The following is an 18,539-nucleotide window of genomic DNA, read 5'->3' as shown; positions in this document are numbered from 1 at the left end:
AATTACATTCTGAATCATTTAAAATTTGTTGGGGCTTAAAAAATTAGTTTTACATCAAAACAAAAGCAAAACATTGGCAGCGGTGGGATTCGAACCCACGCCTCCGAAGAGACTGGAGCCTTAATCCAGCGCCTTAGACCGCTCGGCCACGCTACCGGTGGAACGACCATGTAGTCATCTGCCATTAAAAAGGTTAACTTATGATCGCAGTCTGTAGTGATTAAAACTAGACAAATTGAACAGGTAAACCAATATAGTTCAATTCAACCGTTTATCCGTAGTCAACTCAGATAACCCACTGTTTGAGCACTGGAAAGTGTCAAGACAAAGCACTCCCAATTAACATAAAAATCACTTTCAGCTACTGAAGTACAGTAGAAATGCATACATGTGTCGATGTTAACATAAAATCGGTCACTTGCAGTTTACATATACAGTATACACATTTATCTAACCTAAAACCCTGATTCAGTTCTCACCATCTGGTGACCCATTAAATATTCCTTCTATAATGTTTTACACACAAGTATACAAAGCATTAAAAAGCAGGACAGGTATAGGAAGTCAAGCTTAGCCAATATCACAGGTACTTCTTGATTTGTATCAATTCGTATCTCTTTTTCACTTACATTAGTTTTCCCCCGCCATTAGTTGCCCTCTTCCCACACCACACATGTAAAGCAACTTTGTGTACATCAGTTCCAGGTATTGAGATAATGTGTACCAATTTCCGTGATCTGTAAGAGTAATATCAAGGCTTTAATGCCTAAAATAACCTTGGCCACGCCTTCGGCCTGGCAGAGTTAATACAAATAGAGACCCAAGACACCCACATGTTGAATATTTAAAAAAGAAAATGCATTTTATTACAGCAGACAAAAATACACAACAATTGGCATAACCGACTACGTAGGTCGGGGACGGGTGTCATGCTTTTCCGCACCTGCATGAGGAAATACATCTAGTATAAAGAGTTGTTGAAGACATCCCTGCAGTGAGCAGGGTCTTAAGGCCTATTCATAGTCTGGATTTTCGGTGGTGAGCTGACCACCGCTCCGGTGGTGAGGTGACCACCGGAGCTGAAATAACGTTGAGCGGTGGTGAGTAAAAACAGAGAGAAGGGCTGGGGCGGTTGCGGTGGTTTGCTCTTCACCGCAGCTCGTGACGTCATGTTCGGTGGTCACCTCACCACCGAAAATCTAGACTATGAATGAGCCTTTACTTGTCCGTCTGCAACAGACAGTGACATTAACTAAATTTCACAGACTAGCCCCCCCCCAAACAGACTACTACAGACTGGTAGTTGAACGAAGTCTACAAGGAAGAAAGAAAAGGAAAGACATGGCGTCGGGACATCTCTAACCTTGCGTAAGGGTATGCCTACATTGGTGTGTATTTATTAAAGACAGCAATATAGAAACAAATATAAAAAGTAAATTTGAAAAACAAACAGTTGAGGATAGAAATATAGAAACAAATATAAAAAGTTCAAATTCGTAAAAAGGTGGTGGTCTTCATTGTTTCTCAGATGCACAGACAGGAGGCAAGACCCGTCTCGAGTTTGCGCGCACCCAGGGGTGGTCAATAACGTTCTGGAGGGACATTCGGTTAGCTGGATTATAGCGGAGAAGCTTGGAAATCAGGTCTTTGGGTCCCTCTGTGACAAATGCTGGGAAATGCAAGTCCACCTGAAAATATCAAGAACAACATTGTCTAATGTCCAATAATAAAAAAAACATACAATGAGCACACACACACAAAAAGTGGGTTGGGAAAAAAATAGATGTTAACCTTTGTAATCCTCTTGTAGGTTTCGGTGTGGGTTTTAGTTTCAAAAGGTGGGCTGCCGACCAAGCATTCATAGCACAGCACTCCGATGCACCAAAAGTCCACCTTCTCATTGTGAGTTCGCCCCTCAATCATCTCCGGGGGCAAGTAGTCCAGTGTCCCACACATGGTGCGTCGCCTAAGAAGGTTATAGTACATTAGGAGATCCTGTTATTACAGCTCATTCATTTTTATACATGCACAAATCACATCACATAAGTGAATTCCTTACCTTAGAGATGGTGCATGGACAGACCAGCCAAAGTCTGCAATTTTAAGCTCCCCACGAAAGCCAAGGAGTAGATTCTCTGGCTTGATGTCACGATGAATGACTTTGTTCTCATGGCAGTAATTCAATGCATCAGACACCTCCTCCATGAACTGATAATTTAAAATGTTAGAATTAGACCACCTTTCACATTAGGAGAAACATAAATCGAGTGCCTCTTAAAAACATTGACTTGTACCGTTGCAGTGCGCTGCTCGTCAAATCGTCCAAGTCTCTGCAGCTCCTTGTACATCTCACCGCGTGGGGCAAACTCAAGAACCAAAATGACTCGTGTGCGGTCATGGAAGAAGTTGTAAAAGCGGAGGATATTGGGATGTCTGAGGAGAGGGTAGAGTGATATTTCAGGAGCTACAACTAAAGACTAAAGACTAAAAACAATGTCACAAATGTGTGTACCTTATTGCAGAGAATTACAAGCAAATACTACAATGGCCACATCCACAATCAGGAAACAAGTTTGCATAGCTGCACAGTAAGTGCTGACAAGAGGGCTGAAAAAGCAGTTTGACTGTGGCTTATCTGGCTATCAATTAAAAACAAAACAAAAAAACAGTTTGGATGTTCCCCATTTTTTATTACCCATGTTTAACAATTTGCACCTGCTGAACTCTTGTGAGTCTAGCATGACAATGCTTTGTACTACTACAATGGCAGCCAAACCAGATCGTTTAAAACCTACAGGGCATGGCAAAACATGCACAGCACTTTTATATTCCAGTGAAAATAAATTTCTTTGAAGAAATAAAATGAAGATATCACTGAAAATAATTGACATGGTTGAGTAAAACACGCTCCTGAGCATGGAGCCAGATGCAACTTTAGATATATACCTATTACATAATACTAACCTGAGATGGGACTGAATCTCGATCTCTCGTCTCAGCTGATGTTCCACACCCTCTTTTTCTATCTGAGATTTAAACAGAACCTTCAGCGCCACAGTGGCTTTCTGTGACTTCTCCCTTGCAAGGTACACATTCCCAAACTTGCCCTTCCCCAGTGGTCGACCAATTTCAAAGTCATTCAGTGTGAATGTCCTGAGAAGAGAAGAATGTACAAATGGAGCTCATGTTTGAGAAAACTTAAGACAAGACAACACATGGTGTGGCACACATGTCGAATTTGAAGTCGGTGGGGCTAACGGTTCTCGAGTTACGTGGATTACAGACGTACACAGAGACGTGGTGCATTATAGTAAATAGATAGAACATTCAATATAAAAACTAGTAGATTACAGTGTTGTATGTATTGTATACTTGACTCACTTTGCTGCAGTGCATGATGAAGAAACAAGGGCTCTCCCAGGACCTAAAAACACCAAAACAAACAGGTCATCTTTCTCACATTCTCAGCATACATTCATTTCCAAATATTTACTAATAATAAACTTACATTGAATCATAAACAATTACAGTAACAAAAACACACAATAACAGTATCTGAATGTGATACATTAATTTCTGCTGTTAAGTGACCTTTTTTATTTCGATTTAAAAAAATACTAGAATACAGGAGAAGAACAGTCGGTACCTGTGATCCCAGTCGTGCGGTTCACCTGAACACGCTGTGGGCCGGGTACTGTAGATGGGGTGGCAAACTGAAATTTGAGAACAGACAGACAAGGCATTAAAAAAAAAAGTAGTGCTTCCAGTTGATAAACAGCTGTCAGTGTGCAAGTTCACTGTTGCCACTTTTCTGTTTCCAATGTTGTTGTGAACAAAAATGGGTAACAAAATGAAAATGTGAAATAGTATAATAAATGACCAAAACATTCATAATTATAGACATACATAGAATTTATAATGATAAATGCATCAAATATTTAGTTTAGTATTATATGGCGATATTATTGGGCTTCAGTAGCACCAGGTATCAGTCTGCTTTTTGGAAGCACTGGGCACTGGCAGTGATGTAAATAGGTTTTCAATGTAATGAGTCCCGGGATGCAGGAATGGTCTTTTAGAATGAGTCCAGGGACATTTTATGAGTCCCACTTCAACAACGTTAGGAGTCATATTTTGACATTTTTACAAATTGCATTTAACTACAATTTAATTTTATATGGTTATAATGTGGATTATATTCATGTAGAAAGCAGAAGAAGATATTATTATTATTATAACTAAAGCTAGCAAAATAAAGTAGAATAATAATAAATAAAAACAGTACAGTACAGTAGTGCATCCCATGGATGCAGAGGTCGTTGTTTTATTGCGTCCCTTAAATATAAACTGTTTTGGGATGCAAAATGCACCCTATTTTAATCTCTGCACTGGTATGAATGTTTATTGTAAAATGTATGTTTTTATGGTTTAGGGGTTTCTTCTCTGTATGTAGTGTTTTATGTTGTCTGTTATTATTGGACCCTTAGTCTGAACAAATAAAGTTGATTGATTTAATGTATTTGTTGATGTGACATGCATTGTGTAACTTTATACCATGTTGATTAATTTAATGAATACATGGGACCACAATGGTAACAAGTCCCCAGGACTTTTGTTATAATTCAGCTATATACTTAATGTCTTAACTGTACCACGTGCTGTTTACATTTCTGACTAGTATTATCAATCAAAACTTAAAGGGTGGTTATAAGCTCCCTCTGGTTTAGGCTTATTTATGTCAGAGATCGCCTCGGAGTCGGTACCCACTACCCAGGCTTTTATTTTATGTGAGAGACAAAGACCAACTTGGACCGTCGAACTAATGTCAGGGCACCGACAAAACACCACAAACTGTAGGCCTTGCTACTGTTGTGTAGCAAATGATTAGACGGAAGAGATAGAAAACCTACTGGTCTTTGGAGAGTTTTGGGATCTTTGTTTTCCTTGTTCTGTGGAAGAAACAGACGGATTCGTTTTAAGTGATGCTTATTGTACTCAAATGTAGGCCTACTGTCTCTGTACTGTACTACTACTACGATTCCCTAAATCCAAGTGGGTATATTTGTGCACCGCACACACAAGGAAGGATGCTAAGGTTACTAGCTAACTTAACTTACGCCACCACAGTGTCTGTTACTAGCTGACCATAAATTATGTGCGCTGAGTTCATATCAATCACCTTCCATTACATGCCAAGGTTATATACATACATCGTTCGATATTACTTAGGCGTTATATCTTTGTCACTACAATGCTAATGCTAATGCTAGTTATCGACAAAGAAAACTCGCGTATGTTACATTGTGATCTGTCCAGTCTTATCGCTGCTCAATAACACGGGGACACACATCGGTGGAAATTAACAAAGACGTTACCTGCATCATATTGGAAATTGTAAAAATGGAATGTCGGACGGAAAAATAATAAACACGTTTAAAGCAGCGAAGCGACCCTGAGTTGTTTCCTTCTTCCCTGCTAACAGCCGCCAATGTTTTAAAGACGGGCTAGTTGTTCGCGATTGGTCCCAAATGTTCTACTGAAACCTTCTCCATTGGTTGGAATGTAACGTTGTGGTTGGTGCATTGAAGTAGTCGGAAGGTACGTACTGGCTCTATGGGCGTAGTCAAGTTGCTGATCCGGTTTAGTTCAAGAGCGATCATGCTAGGGAGCGGATACGAAAACAGTAGGCGGGCTCTAGAACGGACCACCACAATTGTTCGGATTTTGGAATAGAAACCTCCTGTTTTCGGTTCGCAACAGCCTACCTACATCACCGTCATACCACGGATTATCATCATAAAATAAACCTAAATAGGAAAGCCAAGAGATTCATAAGGTACACAGTACACACTCATAAAAGTACAAGCTGCTAAATGTGTTTCTTTTCATACATTAATAATAATGTTCCTGGATATAAAGAAATACAAAGTTAGTACAGGATTAAGAAAATACAGGGTGAAACATATAGCCTATAGGTCAATAAATTCGAGAGCTTCTGTAATAGTTAATTTGATTTGACTGAGCACATATAAAATGCATTCTACACACGTGTGCATCGAAATTTGGGTTTTATTAAAGAAAAGATCATTAATATTGTAAAATATTGGGCAAGATCTAGAACCATACACATTATAATCTATCAGTACAGGGTTTGACTGTTTGAGGCACTTGTCCTTTGGACACAGACAGCAGGAGTACAGACCTTAATATATACTCTAAGGACGGTACAGACGGATAGCAGACCTTGTGGTCGCTGGAAGACACATTTGCACATTTAAAGGGTAATGTGCAAATCTTCCACCAATGTATCCTGGATACATTGCACACAAAGTATATACATGTCAAGAACATTTCACATAAAACCAGATTTATCAGTGAATTATAATTCAGTTGAATTCAGTTGGGCATTGAAATAAACAAAAACATAATTCACGAAAACAATCTAGTCATAAATAATGGTTCTCGGTTCATTTAAAAGAAAGTGCAAAGTAAACAAAAATGTATCCAGACACAAAAAGCACAGCAGTAAGTAATCCCATTACGATATGTGCAAAGTACAACATTTTGGTTTTGGTTTTTTCTTTTTAAAACGAATGATATATAAGATTCAGCAGCCAGCAGCAAATTCAAAGGATTCCAACCCCTTTTTTGCAGATGGGTTCCCAGATTGATTATTCTATATCATACACATTGGGTGATTCAACTGTGACCGAGGCCTATACCCAAAGTTGGCATAACAAGTACAGTAAGTAAAGAATGTAGGTATTCAAGCAACCAATCCGTCACTTTTGCTACGTTGACAAGCGGGAGAATACTAACCAGTACACTGAGCAATATTCAAATGCTCATTGATAGAACCATATTTGTGATAGAAATCTACAGAGGCAAAGACAACAGTGGCTTCATTGTTTGTCAGACGCATAACCAGGGGGCAAAAGCCGCCTTGAATTGGCGTGCACCCAGGGGTGGTCAATGACGTTCTGCAGAGACAGCCGCTTCGCCGGATTATAGCGGAGCAGGTTAGAAATCAAGTCTCGAGCTCCCTCTGATACAATTGACGGCATACGCAAGTCCACCTGAAAATACCAATTAGTTACAATGTCATAAAGTCATAGTTGCGAGAAAAAACATTCTTTATTATTTAAGTAGCAATTGTGATGGGAACCCCCCCCCCCCCCCATAGGTTCTGAAATTGTTTTGCCATTTTGCAGGGGCTATTACAAATAGAAACTGTATAAACTTTCACAGCCCAAGGGAATAGAAAAAGAGAAATGTTAACCTTTGTAATTCTTTTGTATGTTTCTGTGTGGCTGCTGGTTTCAAAAGGTGGGTTGCCAACCAAGCATTCGTAGCAGAGAACCCCAATGCACCACATGTCCACCTTCTCATTGTGGCATCGCCCCTCAATCATCTCTGGGGGCAGGTAGTCCAGTGTCCCACACATGGTATCTCGCCTAAAAAGGTAAAATCGTATAGTAAAAATGTATGGATAGTACGGTAATTATCCATAACACACAACTTTGAGTATTTATAAAAGCCCTATATCAATTGCATTAATAATAATTATTATTATTATAGTATGGTGTTATCATGAAAAAAAATCATAAAATATTCAAAAGCTTTATTTCAAATATAAGGGGTCTATTATTTATTCATCTATTTGTATTTTGCCTTCAATTTGTATGGCATTACTTGCTTTTGAGAAAGCTTTATATATATATATAGTAATAGTCGAAACATATCACAGTGTTCGGATTACCTTACCTTAGAGATGGTGCATGGACAGACCAGCCAAAGTCTGCAATTTTAAGCTCCCCACGAAAGCCAAGTAGCAGATTCTCTGGCTTGATGTCACGATGAATGACTTTCTTCTCGTGGCAATACATCAATGCATCAGACAGCTCCTCCATGTACTGAAGATGTAAAATGTTAGAATTAACATTAGAATAGAACTTCGCTATCATTTTAGGAGTAACAAAAATGGTAACATGTGGCAATTCATCATAAATTAATTTTCATTTACTTGTCATTAACACTTTCAGAGGCAAGGACAATGACACACACACACACACACACACACACACACACACACACACACACACACACACACACACACACACACACACACACACACACACACACACACTTCTTATCTTAAATGTTATTATGTTCTCCACTTCCCCTAGACTTTAGAAGTTATACCCATGTCTAAAGTCTAGGGGAAAATAATATCTGTTGATGATATAATAGTTCATGCAACCAGACACCACATACCAATATGCTTTGTATATGCATTCGCATAGCTGTAAGGACTAGCTTCACCACTCTATAAGGTGATATTTTGTCAGAACTCAGAACCAAAACAAGGCATTGCAGGACAGTCCTATTGTTATTAGGCCAAAACATTAATACATTTTACATAATAAAGACTCTTTCAATTGTCTTACTGTAGCAGTGCGCTGTTCATCAAATCGGCCACATTTCTGCAGCTCCTTGTACATCTCACCACGTGGTGCATACTCAAGGATCAGATAGACTCGTGAGCGGTCCTGGAAGTAGTTGTAGAAGCAGAGGATATTGGGATGTCTGAGGAGAGGGAGAAATTAATAGTGGACTATTTACTAGCAGTTTTATTTGCAGAAGGGTAGTATTGGACAGGGTTAGCAAAATCAACAGGGCAAAAAAAAAATCTGTAAGGGGTTTCTCTGTAGGAAAATGCAAGACTACGGTTGGTTCACTCGATTGAACTCAACTTTATTGTCACATCACAGGTTTACAGAAATAAAAGGGTGAAATTCTTTATTGGAGAAGCTCCATAAAAAATGGAAAAACTACCTCAACCACAATTGTTTTTAGGTTCATAGTAGTTAGACATTTTATTCAGAATCAAACTGGATGCAAATTGAATCTGGAAAGGTCTCCAACTAAGCAAATACTTATAGGATTGTTAAAATAACATGAACATTATATAAATACATACAGAAATACTAACCTGAGATGGGACTGAATCTCAATCTCCCTTCTCAGCTGGTGCTCCATGCCCTCTTTTTCTATCTGAGACTTGAATATCACCTTGAGCGCCACAGTGGCTTTCACTGACTTCTCCCTCGCAAGGTAAACATTTCCATACTTTCCCTTCCCCAGTGGTCGACCAATGTCAAAGTCATTGACATTGAATGTCCTGAAGAGAAGAGAAGGATGCACAAAGTATGGAATCACTGCTTAAGAAAAAAAAAAGGCTTATCAGGCTGAGAGCTCTGTGTGCTCTCAGTGGAAAACAATCATCTGGCTGCTCCAATACACTGCTTTTATAAGCCTGATTACTTTACTTTGAATTTACTTTGAATTTGTTTTTAACTTAAAAAATGTAGGGTACCGGTATAAAGGGGTATATTTGCCACCCACATAAGTCCCGACCCACTGTTTGGGAAACAGTGCTCTAAAATACAGTATGTCATAATAAGTACTCAATTATATATATAGCACATTTTATACAAAGTAAACTTTGACACGATAAGTACGTAAACTGTGATATTTCACTCACTTTGCTGCTGAGTCCATCATATGCCCTAGTAGAAAATATCAGCAAGGAAAACATGCATTGATTACAGCAAGGAAATGGCATGGAACAGGCATGATTAATGTGCTCAATGTGTTCTAAGCAGGAGAAGAGCAGAGCGTAGTCTACCTGTGATTGTAGATTTGTCTTTGGTGTCAGGAACCACTTGAACACGATGTGTGCCAGTTACTGCATGCTATTTAGAAACACACACAAATACTGGTTATTAGGCTGCTACAGAACAGTTTTGGGCGAGGTCACTGTTGTTGGAGTTGGCCCTTCCAATTATGAATTAATGACATCACATCACAACACCACAAAAGCATGAGTTTACAATTTCAAATAATTAACAACAGCAGCACCTTTTTGCTAATATATCGTTACATTAAAGCTAGATAGGCTGATAGCCTACTGGCAATCTGGGACTAGCCTAATGGAAATAACTGACATTTTAAACTCAATGACATGATAATACAGCGCCAACAATGGGAATATATATTTAAAAAAGGAACGTTACCCGCATATACTGATTACTGAAGAATTTCTGAACACCGCGATCGAATTATTGTAATACACACTTATTACACTTAAATAAAGCTACTGTAACTGTTGGTATGAAACGTTCAGCCCACTGTTTTGAAGTCACTGGTTGTTCATGATTGGTCCTATACGTATGACAGAAATGGTCCCCATTGGTTACACCCGGTTACACCTCGCGTCACCAGGCAGCCAAGTTAACCAACCTCAACTAATGTGATCCGGTCTAGAACCCACCTATCGTTTCCCTGTCAATTGCACGCACTCATACACGCAAGTAGCTTTCCGTATCCGCTCTAGACTCAGGCCGGATCAGCAACCTGGTCCCAGTCTACCATTGGTCGGAATTGTTCAAAATGGCCAGTGTGATTGGAGCACAAGTGTTGGTTACTATCAAGCACCGCCTGCTAAGCCATGAAAAACAAACTGTAGTAAAAGCATAATTTTAAATAACAATCACAAGAGTTAGGTGATACTGGAAATTGCTTATTTATTCAACATACCGGGTAGCTGGATTGCCAAATACAAAATTGGTTTGACTGTCTCAGAGCCAGAATACCCGAATCAAATCTGCAGGACTATATCTTGATTATTTATTTATGTATTTATTTATTATATTTTAGAACAAAGCACGGGCTTGCATTGAAGTGTGCACTAAAGATGCGTGCACTAATCGGCTCCCACCACAAACCCAACACAACAGTCAACAAGGGATGCAGAATCTAGCCGTGACACTAGTTATGCAACAACCTTGGTGAAGCCACAGAGCAGCTGGTATGTACATTATGCTTTTCTGTCTTCAATTATTGTTAATTTGTTGTTGTTTTGACCATGTCAGCCAATTAAGTTGCGTATTAGCTCTCAATGTCCATTGATGTCATTGTCACCGCTGTCCAGTCCAGGCTGTCCAGCTATAGTTTGTCTGTTAAATCCTGCTAAATGCTAATGTTAGCCTGCCTGGCTAATCTGACTGGATAACATTAACTTGCTCAGGTAGAACAGTTTGTTCTGATTGAAAATGAATGACAGTAACCATTTAAGTTATGGCCGCTATTCATTGCATTCCGTGGACTGTATGAACCAATATAGATATTAAGGGTATACTTTGTTTGATGTTCCGAGGAGGAATTGATGTGTGTGTATAAAAGACATGTTGACCAAATATTTTATTACAACTCTAAAATGTGCATTGTCTGCATTTTTGCACCTTTTCTGTTATAAACCAGACAATAAGACTACTAGAACCAACTAGTCTAGCGTTGATCAAAGTCCATTCCAAAACAAAACATCTCATTCATCATACCTAGCATCCTCTGTTGTGTTTACATCACTGTTGCTGAAGGAAGGGACAGTGTGTCCCTCGTTTTGCAGCTGCTGACACACATGTTTCCCATGGAGACACATTGAAGGTGGGGTCAGAAAATCTCACTAAAATGATTGGCCATTGAAACAAATTAATCAGTTGTAGACCTGACCAGTACAGTCAGTGCTAAAAGGAGATACAGCTTCACAATCTTAGGTTGAGAACTGCACCCTGTACACTATTGTGTTCCAAATATAAACGCTCAGTATCTCTGCTTCTCCCACCATGGCCTGACCTAGTTGTTGTTGGTGTCATCATATCTATCTAGGCGATGGCATTTTCCATCATGCAGTTGGAGGCCCAGGTGCGGTTGTGCCAGAATTGTCTGTGGTGCTACAGGAGAGTCTCATGGAGGCTACTCTCCCAGAGCTCAGCACATAGGTAAAGTGTGTGTGTGTGTGTGTGTGTGTGTGTGTGTGTGTGTGTGTGTATATGTATATGTATATGTATATGTATATGTATATATATATATATATATATATATAAGCACATAGGTAAAGTGTGTGTGTGTGTGTGTGTGTGTGTGTGTATATGTATATGTATATGTATATGTATATGTATATGTATATGTATATGTATATATATATATATATATATAATATATATGGTGTTGTCTAATATACTCATTCGTTTTTTTCTTAAATTGTTAAAGCTTTATTCATGTCTGTCTGTCTGTGTGTCTGTGTGTGTGTCTGTCCCGCTTTTGTGCCCATATATGGAGCTGAGTGATTACGTCACCATGACTCAGCCATAACCATATAAGGAGTCCCCAAAGCAGCTATACGTCCAAAACCCAAATATGTACGAGCTGCGTTCGCTTCCCGCGTTTGCGCGTCTTACTGGTATTCTGTTAGTAATCATTGCTATAGTGTCTGTTCAACTAGCTCTGGTCCATAGCTCTAATGCGTTGCATTGCTCTAATGCAACGCATTAGACCTATGGACCTGAGCTACTGTTCAACAGGGGTTTCCCCGTCTCTCCTGGGGCCTATTTCACGAATCTTGGATTAACTAATCCAGGATATAGGCCAAAGCCAGGCTTTTTAAATCCTGATCTTTACAGCCTGGTTTATTCCGTTCCACTAAAGCCAAGCGAGGCTCAGAATTGGCGGATTTGGCGAGCCGGGATCAGCAAGCCTGGCTTAATAGACAGTCTGGCTTGTTGTCTCTAGACCCCTTCTGTGGATCAAAGATTTACTGATCCTTCTTCTTCATGGGGTATTAAGGCAGTTTGCATCCTTAATAGTTGCATTACAGCCCCCTTCTGTATATCTCATTATCTTTACTAATCTATTCAAGACTTACTGATACAAGGACTTAAGCTTCTAAAATAAATACTGCTGCTGTAATTAAAGAGAGAACATACTCTCAATAGTGGATAGACTGAATGATTAACTACCCCAAAAATATAGTTTACATTTTACCACTACTATTAACTTAAAACAGAATTCTTAATATTGTAAGCATAATGATATTGTCGCATTGTGATATTTGGCCATAACTCCCTCCTCTGAGGGAGCTACCTTTGGGGAAGGGGGTTGTTGTCCAGACAGGGGCCAGACTGGTGAGGCCAAAATTTGTGCTATTGCCATTGAGAATACATTGGGCGTTTAAGTTAAATAACTCAGAAACTACAAAACATTTCAAAGTAAAAAGTTCCAGCATGTGTCTCCACAGTAAGCTGAATTTTACAAAGTGTGAATGGAGTTTCTAGGTGAAAGTGATTTTTTGAAGTGCCACTATCTGCCTATAAATGTCTCAAATTTGAAAGCACTATATTTCTAAAACTATGAAACATTTAAAAGATTCCTTTTCAGGCACAGATGTCCACCGTAGGATGAACCTAAATAGGTTTGAATGGGGTTTCTAGGTGTAAGTAGGACTATGGGTGAAACGTTATAATGGTAATATGTTGTAAAACAATGAGTAATGGTAATATTTAGTGGTTTTCACTTTTACAAAAAAATAATATATATAATATAATAATTCTTCTTAACCGTGCACTTGCACGACAGCAAACCTATTCATGGGGAACATTCACCAAAAGCAGCTGATCTACAAGCTCACAAGCTGTCATGATGTTGTGCAGCCTATATATTTTGGTTATTTGATTTTATATAGTGCTTAAATTAGTCCTTTAATGCAGACCGATACAAATAAGGCAACATAAACCCATAATAATTGAATAAATCTGGAAAACATCATTGGTTTGTGATCAGTTTGACTGCTTAATGAACAGTAAAGACATCAGGATTAGGTTAAACCTGGCTGTTAGCCTGGTCCGGAGCAGGCTAAGTCCAAAGCATAAGTTTCCATGGTAACTTATGTAGCATCACTTTCATGAAACCGAATCAAGCCTCAACATATCCAGGTTAACTGGTTAAGTTAATCTGGCAAGATCAACCAGCTTTCATGAAACCGGTTAAGCACTGATCCAGGATATATTAAGCCAGGATATGTGTTAAAGCCCGGCTTAATCTCTAATCCAAGTTTCGTGAAATAGGCCCCTGCTCTTTAGTAAACATCAGGTGGGTAATTGGGTTGCCTATTTCAGCCAATCAGTAAAGAGTAGGCTACCCATTTATCAGCTTAAATTGTATGGCATTCCACTGCTCAGTTCTGTGTCATCACTACCAATTGCACTTGTTTGAGGAGTTCTCTCTCCTGACTGGATTAAATTGTTATCCTGAACTGAAAATTAATTTTCTAAACCGCTGCAGAGACAGGGAGACCTCGACTGAACAAACACTACATAGCAATGATTGTTATCAGCACCTGTTTAACGTAACTTCAATTTATTGGAATCTGGCAAAAAAAATAATTTCACCCACTTGTGGTGTGATGCTAAACTTGTAAAGTTGTACAGAATCAGTACTATTTTGTTTGACTTTTCTTGTGCTGTATTTGTTTTGTCATTGCAGATCTAATTTGAACAACTACGAAATCTTGGGAGTCAGACCTAATGCCAGTTTGGAAGAAATAAAAAATGCATTTTTTGATAAATCAAAAAAGGTAAGGTTCTTCCAGCTTCATCAGTGAACTGTCAACATGTGATGTGACACAATTTGCCTGCTGTGACCATTTTGTTGACCACTGTTGCTGTAGATTCTTTATATGGCCACATGAGGGTGCTTTTGTACAATTCATGTTTGCCCTCAACATTTCTTCCAGTGGGCTTTTGGAGCATGGACATGTTTGTTGTTGTATATTTAAATGTTTGCACATTGTGGTTTTGCAGTAAAGGAGACCCCCAGCTTGCATTGTCCATCATACACGGTTATGATAATAGTTATAATATCATTATCGTAGTAGTAGACCATGATAGGACCATACATAGACTGTAACTCAAAAGTGCCTTACAATATTGAGATGTACATTTGTACAATTGTAGTGAACATTTGGATGTCAAATTAAATGTCAAATTGACAAATTAATAAATATGATCAGCCGCTTTTCATAATAACAGTGGCTTCACCAGGAATGTCAGTTAGGGTACAGGATGAAAATTATTTTCATGCATGCAATTGGATGATATTTGTGGATGATAGAGATCACAACAAGTTGCACCCGTGTCTGTGTACTTACCGTAAATGTTTGGATTAGATACAGTGTATGCATATAGGAGTGAAAAAGTTAATCAAACTAATAGATTTAATCAAGATTTTATCCATATTTGTAGCCCTTTATGCCTGCAGTGCTGACTCTCGACATATCCGCCCTTCCACATGTTGCTATAGCTACACCCAGACAGTGATCCATCTAATCCAGGCCTCCACAGCCAGTTTGTGCAGCTGAATGATGCATACCGGGTGCTGAGTAAGGAACTGAGCAGAAAGGAGTATGACCTGAAGCTCAGTCGGCACTACACTGGTAGCCAGGCCTTTACGTCCACCTCCAGTAATTCCAGGTGGGTACATGCACAATTAACCAATCATGTATGCTATTTTTATTGGAGCCTCACATGCACGTGCTCCTAGAGCAGTGCAGTGCAGTGCTCCATATAAAATATGTAGGTCCTTCTGTAAGGGAAGCATCCTGATCCTTAAGGACAGTTCACACCGCCAGCTCAGCAACGCAGTGTTGAAGTGCCACACTCATCATTAAACGGGCAATGCCTGGAAATAGGACAGTGGCATGAATAATAGAATAATTAAATTATTGATCCAAGTCCAAATATCTACCTTTTATTGCATTCTACATCAGAAACGTTTTAGTTCTGTCTGGTTATGTTGGTGCGTTCATTTACTCATCATAATTCTGAGCTTTTGTCAATATGAAGGCTGAAGCATACTTACCACACAAAACGGTGGAGAGTCCTAGGGTTCCCAAAAAGTATTCACTTTCTATTGTTGTTGTAATCTCGGCACCGCTGAAAAGAAGGATCCCAGCCCTCGGTGTGTTCTCCAAGAACTAAATAAAAGTTGAAATTATTTAAATGAAAAATTCACAATCTATAATAAAATATTGGTTAATTCTACTCGTAAGTTATCCGACTAAGCCATTTTATTTTTTATTATTATTACAAACTGAACCAGTGGGGTAAATGCTACAGGGTTTGATTCAACCAGACTTAACCTGCTGGTGTGAAAGCAGTAGCACCCATCTTAACTTTAACGCTTTCTTACAGCCTTCATTTACTCTTTGTTCTTCTGTCCCCACCGTCTGCTGTCTTCTCCGTCTACCTCACACACCTTCGTTAGCTACTCACCTCACAGCACCGATGCCCAGGAGAACATACGTTACTGGGAGCATTTCCGGCAATCCCAGCCCCAAGAGATGACGCCAGAGGAGTGGCAGAAGCGAAGAAGAAGGAACTTTCGCTTGGTGGGATATTGTCTTCTCACCATGGTACTCAGCATTGGAGCCCATGCTGTCTTCTTCAGGTAACAAACAAATGAACGCCAGGAGAATATGGCACCTATCTTCTTCAGTAGTAGTTGAGAATATTCCTGTTTGCAGGTTGTCTATAACTCTAGTGGTTGCCCTACCCTCGCAGGAAAGTCCATGAATTCCATACTAACTTCATGGACGAGAAAGACAGAGTCCTCACAGAAATTTACAAGGACGCTAAAGAGAGGGCCAGGTGTGTAGAATAATTACTTTTCATACATTTATTTGAAATGATGTTAAAAGTAGTAAATGTTGCTCCTGTTTTGCCATGTCAAGGTTTATTTTCCATTAAAAAGTGACATAGTACACTGTCCCACTTACTACTTACCTTATAACTTAAGCAGAATCAATAATTTGACACAAAACTTTGATAAGCAGCAGTCTGTTACTGAATCTGCCATCAGGAAATAATAGACCACACTCAGAATTGAGTATTCAACAAAGCTATCTATTTATAATAATTTGTATATTCATTATGTACCACATGTGGTACTGGTAACAGTAGATTTAATTGGTTCTATGCTTGCTCTTTCCCAGAGTCAACGGTTTTAAGAAACAGACAGAAATCCTGCGTCAGAAACACGCAGAATTTCTGGAGAAATACAAAGTCCGCGGAGGAGATGACAAGTAGCAGCTTCCAAATCTTGGTGTGGAATAACTGGGACAATTGGGTTCAGTTGACCAAAGGGTTTGTATTATGCTTATGAAGGGACTTGCTGACTTTGTTGAAAGTGTCAGTACTTAAAGCTTAAAGATGCACAGAACCTTCCCGTAATACAGGATAAAGGGATACATGGTGTTGAACTCCTCATCAAGCTGATCTGTACTGAACAGGACTGGGTCCTCAATTAGGGCTATTGAATCGGGTACAGTCAAGACAATGTAAATGGAGTAATCAGCACCAGGGACATAATGCAAACAGTTTGACCATGTTATGAAAAGGTGTATTGTCAAAATTCAGTGGACTCTGAGCATCCATGTTTGAACACATACCTCTCCAAAGTACCGGTAACAACAATGTTGTTAACCAGAAGTTAATGCAATGGAACAGGAACATGCAGACTGCAGATTTTTTTTTAAACAAGATTTTATTTACAAAAATGTTTATTTGTATTATCGTGAGAACGATTGGCTTCCATTTTCGCATTGCTACTTTTCAGGACTAGAAAGCCTGTTTCTATTAGCTTGGATTCCTTATCGATGATGTCACTGGTGGACGGGTTTCTGAACTGCCCAGACCCCTCCTATGAGACACAGACTGAGTAGAAAAAAACTGTGCCATTGTATCATGATTATTAGTGCGGACCTAGGTTGAAAAGTGGTGAAGTGGGCCTTTAAAGCAGCTTGTTGTTTGAAGAAGGCCTTTCCATATTCAGTACACCAGTGCGTCCAACTGTAGGTGTCAACAGCAGTATAATAAGTCCTGCCTTATTATATTGCTTTAGGAAGGAAACCAAGACATTAGCAATTTAATTTGACTCACAGAGGGCACTCTACACTCAGTAGCTGCTCTGCTTCTGTGTCATTATTCTGAAGAGAATCAAGGTTTTTTTCTTTTTTGTTTGTTTTTGCCAGTTCTGCTTTATTTCTGGTAATGGCCGTGCAAAGATTAGGAGAGAAAGGGGGTGACATGCAGCTAAGCGAATCAGGTCAGATTCAAACCTGAGGCAGCTGCTGGAAGGACTATTATATTAGAACTTATGTGCTATGGGCTCTTACCAGGTGGGCCACCTGTCACAAGAATATTTGGATTGTGACACATGCACAATTTGCACAGCAGGTCACTTCTTCCAGACAAAGTAGCTGTAACATGCTATTGTACATTTAGTGCTCTCTTGAACTCACTGATTGTCACTATGAACTAACTTACTATGTTTTCCTTTATGTGCCTCTGAGTGTTAGTGTGGAACTAATCCGGCCATTTCCTCATGATGAAACTGTTTTTTTAATTATAAGCTTTACCCTCTTTGCTGGGTCTAGAATATACGCAAGATGGGTAATTCAAAGGGTGTCATTGAATACTTTGGTCTTTCAATTCAGCAGATATTTGGGTAGATTCAAAGGTCCAAAGAGTTTATTTATCACATACGTAAGTATCGGCGGTAAGCCTTGCTGAGCCATGAGGCTTGTAGGGCAGGAGCCTATCTCTTGTTGATGTACAAGTACATCCCCATGGCCATACAGCTAGTAT

At 39.2% G+C, this 18,539-nt stretch overlaps 3 protein-coding genes across 4 annotated transcripts; 1 reads left to right on the top strand and 2 right to left on the bottom strand.

Moving 5' to 3' along the window:
- Nucleotides 1-836: 836 nt before the first annotated feature.
- Nucleotides 837-5,489, bottom strand: LOC308323115 (aurora kinase B-like). The gene is made up of 9 exons (XM_080774738.1): nucleotides 5,376-5,489; nucleotides 4,911-4,949; nucleotides 3,647-3,713; nucleotides 3,382-3,424; nucleotides 2,965-3,153; nucleotides 2,295-2,433; nucleotides 2,060-2,208; nucleotides 1,792-1,966; nucleotides 837-1,688 (listed from the first exon to the last, which is right to left on the bottom strand). The coding sequence occupies exons 1-9, from the start codon at nucleotides 5,382-5,384 to the stop codon at nucleotides 1,515-1,517; spliced, it is 984 nt and encodes a 327-aa protein (XP_080630864.1). The 5' UTR covers nucleotides 5,385-5,489; the 3' UTR covers nucleotides 837-1,514.
- Nucleotides 5,490-6,061: 572 nt separating this feature from the next.
- Nucleotides 6,062-11,434, bottom strand: LOC308323116 (aurora kinase B-like). Of its 2 annotated transcripts, none has more exons than XM_080774740.1 (8): nucleotides 11,400-11,434; nucleotides 9,689-9,755; nucleotides 9,545-9,569; nucleotides 8,993-9,181; nucleotides 8,448-8,586; nucleotides 7,765-7,913; nucleotides 7,280-7,454; nucleotides 6,062-7,076 (listed from the first exon to the last, which is right to left on the bottom strand). In XM_080774740.1, the coding sequence occupies exons 3-8, from the start codon at nucleotides 9,562-9,564 to the stop codon at nucleotides 6,903-6,905; spliced, it is 846 nt and encodes a 281-aa protein (XP_080630866.1). In that variant the 5' UTR covers nucleotides 9,565-9,569; nucleotides 9,689-9,755; nucleotides 11,400-11,434; the 3' UTR covers nucleotides 6,062-6,902. The 2 variants fall into 2 exon arrangements, with proteins under 2 accessions (XP_080630866.1, XP_080630865.1); XM_080774739.1 differs by lacking the exon at nucleotides 11,400-11,434 and adding an exon at nucleotides 10,077-10,171.
- dnajc4 (DnaJ (Hsp40) homolog, subfamily C, member 4) lies at nucleotides 10,518-18,016 on the top strand. The gene is made up of 7 exons (XM_080774741.1): nucleotides 10,518-10,870; nucleotides 11,728-11,840; nucleotides 14,380-14,470; nucleotides 15,196-15,365; nucleotides 16,159-16,341; nucleotides 16,455-16,541; nucleotides 16,886-18,016. The coding sequence occupies exons 2-7, from the start codon at nucleotides 11,731-11,733 to the stop codon at nucleotides 16,977-16,979; spliced, it is 735 nt and encodes a 244-aa protein (XP_080630867.1). The 5' UTR covers nucleotides 10,518-10,870; nucleotides 11,728-11,730; the 3' UTR covers nucleotides 16,980-18,016.
- Nucleotides 18,017-18,539: the final 523 nt, after the last annotated feature.

Source organism: Protomyctophum bolini (genome assembly GCF_963924005.1).
Source record: "Protomyctophum bolini genome assembly, chromosome: 10".
Classification (NCBI taxonomy): domain Eukaryota; kingdom Metazoa; phylum Chordata; class Actinopteri; order Myctophiformes; family Myctophidae; genus Protomyctophum; species Protomyctophum bolini.
Note: the sequence above shows the minus strand (reverse complement) of the source record. Positions and strands in the feature narration are given on the sequence as shown.

Bases quoted from the DNA above. Each gene is read 5' to 3' on its own strand.
- LOC308323116 (XM_080774739.1), bottom strand. The intron at 8,587-8,992 runs GTTAGTATTTCT...CCCTCTCCTCAG, and splicing joins GAGATTCAGTCCCATCTCAG to ACATCCCAATATCCTCTGCT. The intron at 7,455-7,764 runs GTAAGGTAATCC...TTACCTTTTTAG, and splicing joins GTCCATGCACCATCTCTAAG to GCGAGATACCATGTGTGGGA.
- dnajc4 (XM_080774741.1), top strand. From the start codon at position 11,731: ATGGCATTTTCCATCATGCAGTTGGAGGCCCAGGTGCGGTTGTGCCAG. The intron at 11,841-14,379 runs GTAAAGTGTGTG...TTGTCATTGCAG, and splicing joins TCCCAGAGCTCAGCACATAG to ATCTAATTTGAACAACTACG. The intron at 16,542-16,885 runs GTGTGTAGAATA...GCTCTTTCCCAG, and splicing joins GACGCTAAAGAGAGGGCCAG to AGTCAACGGTTTTAAGAAAC.
- LOC308323115 (XM_080774738.1), bottom strand. The intron at 3,714-4,910 runs GTAGGTTTTCTA...CTCAAATTTCAG, and splicing joins CCAAAACTCTCCAAAGACCA to TTTGCCACCCCATCTACAGT. The intron at 1,689-1,791 runs GTTAACATCTAT...TGATATTTTCAG, and splicing joins CCTACAAGAGGATTACAAAG to GTGGACTTGCATTTCCCAGC.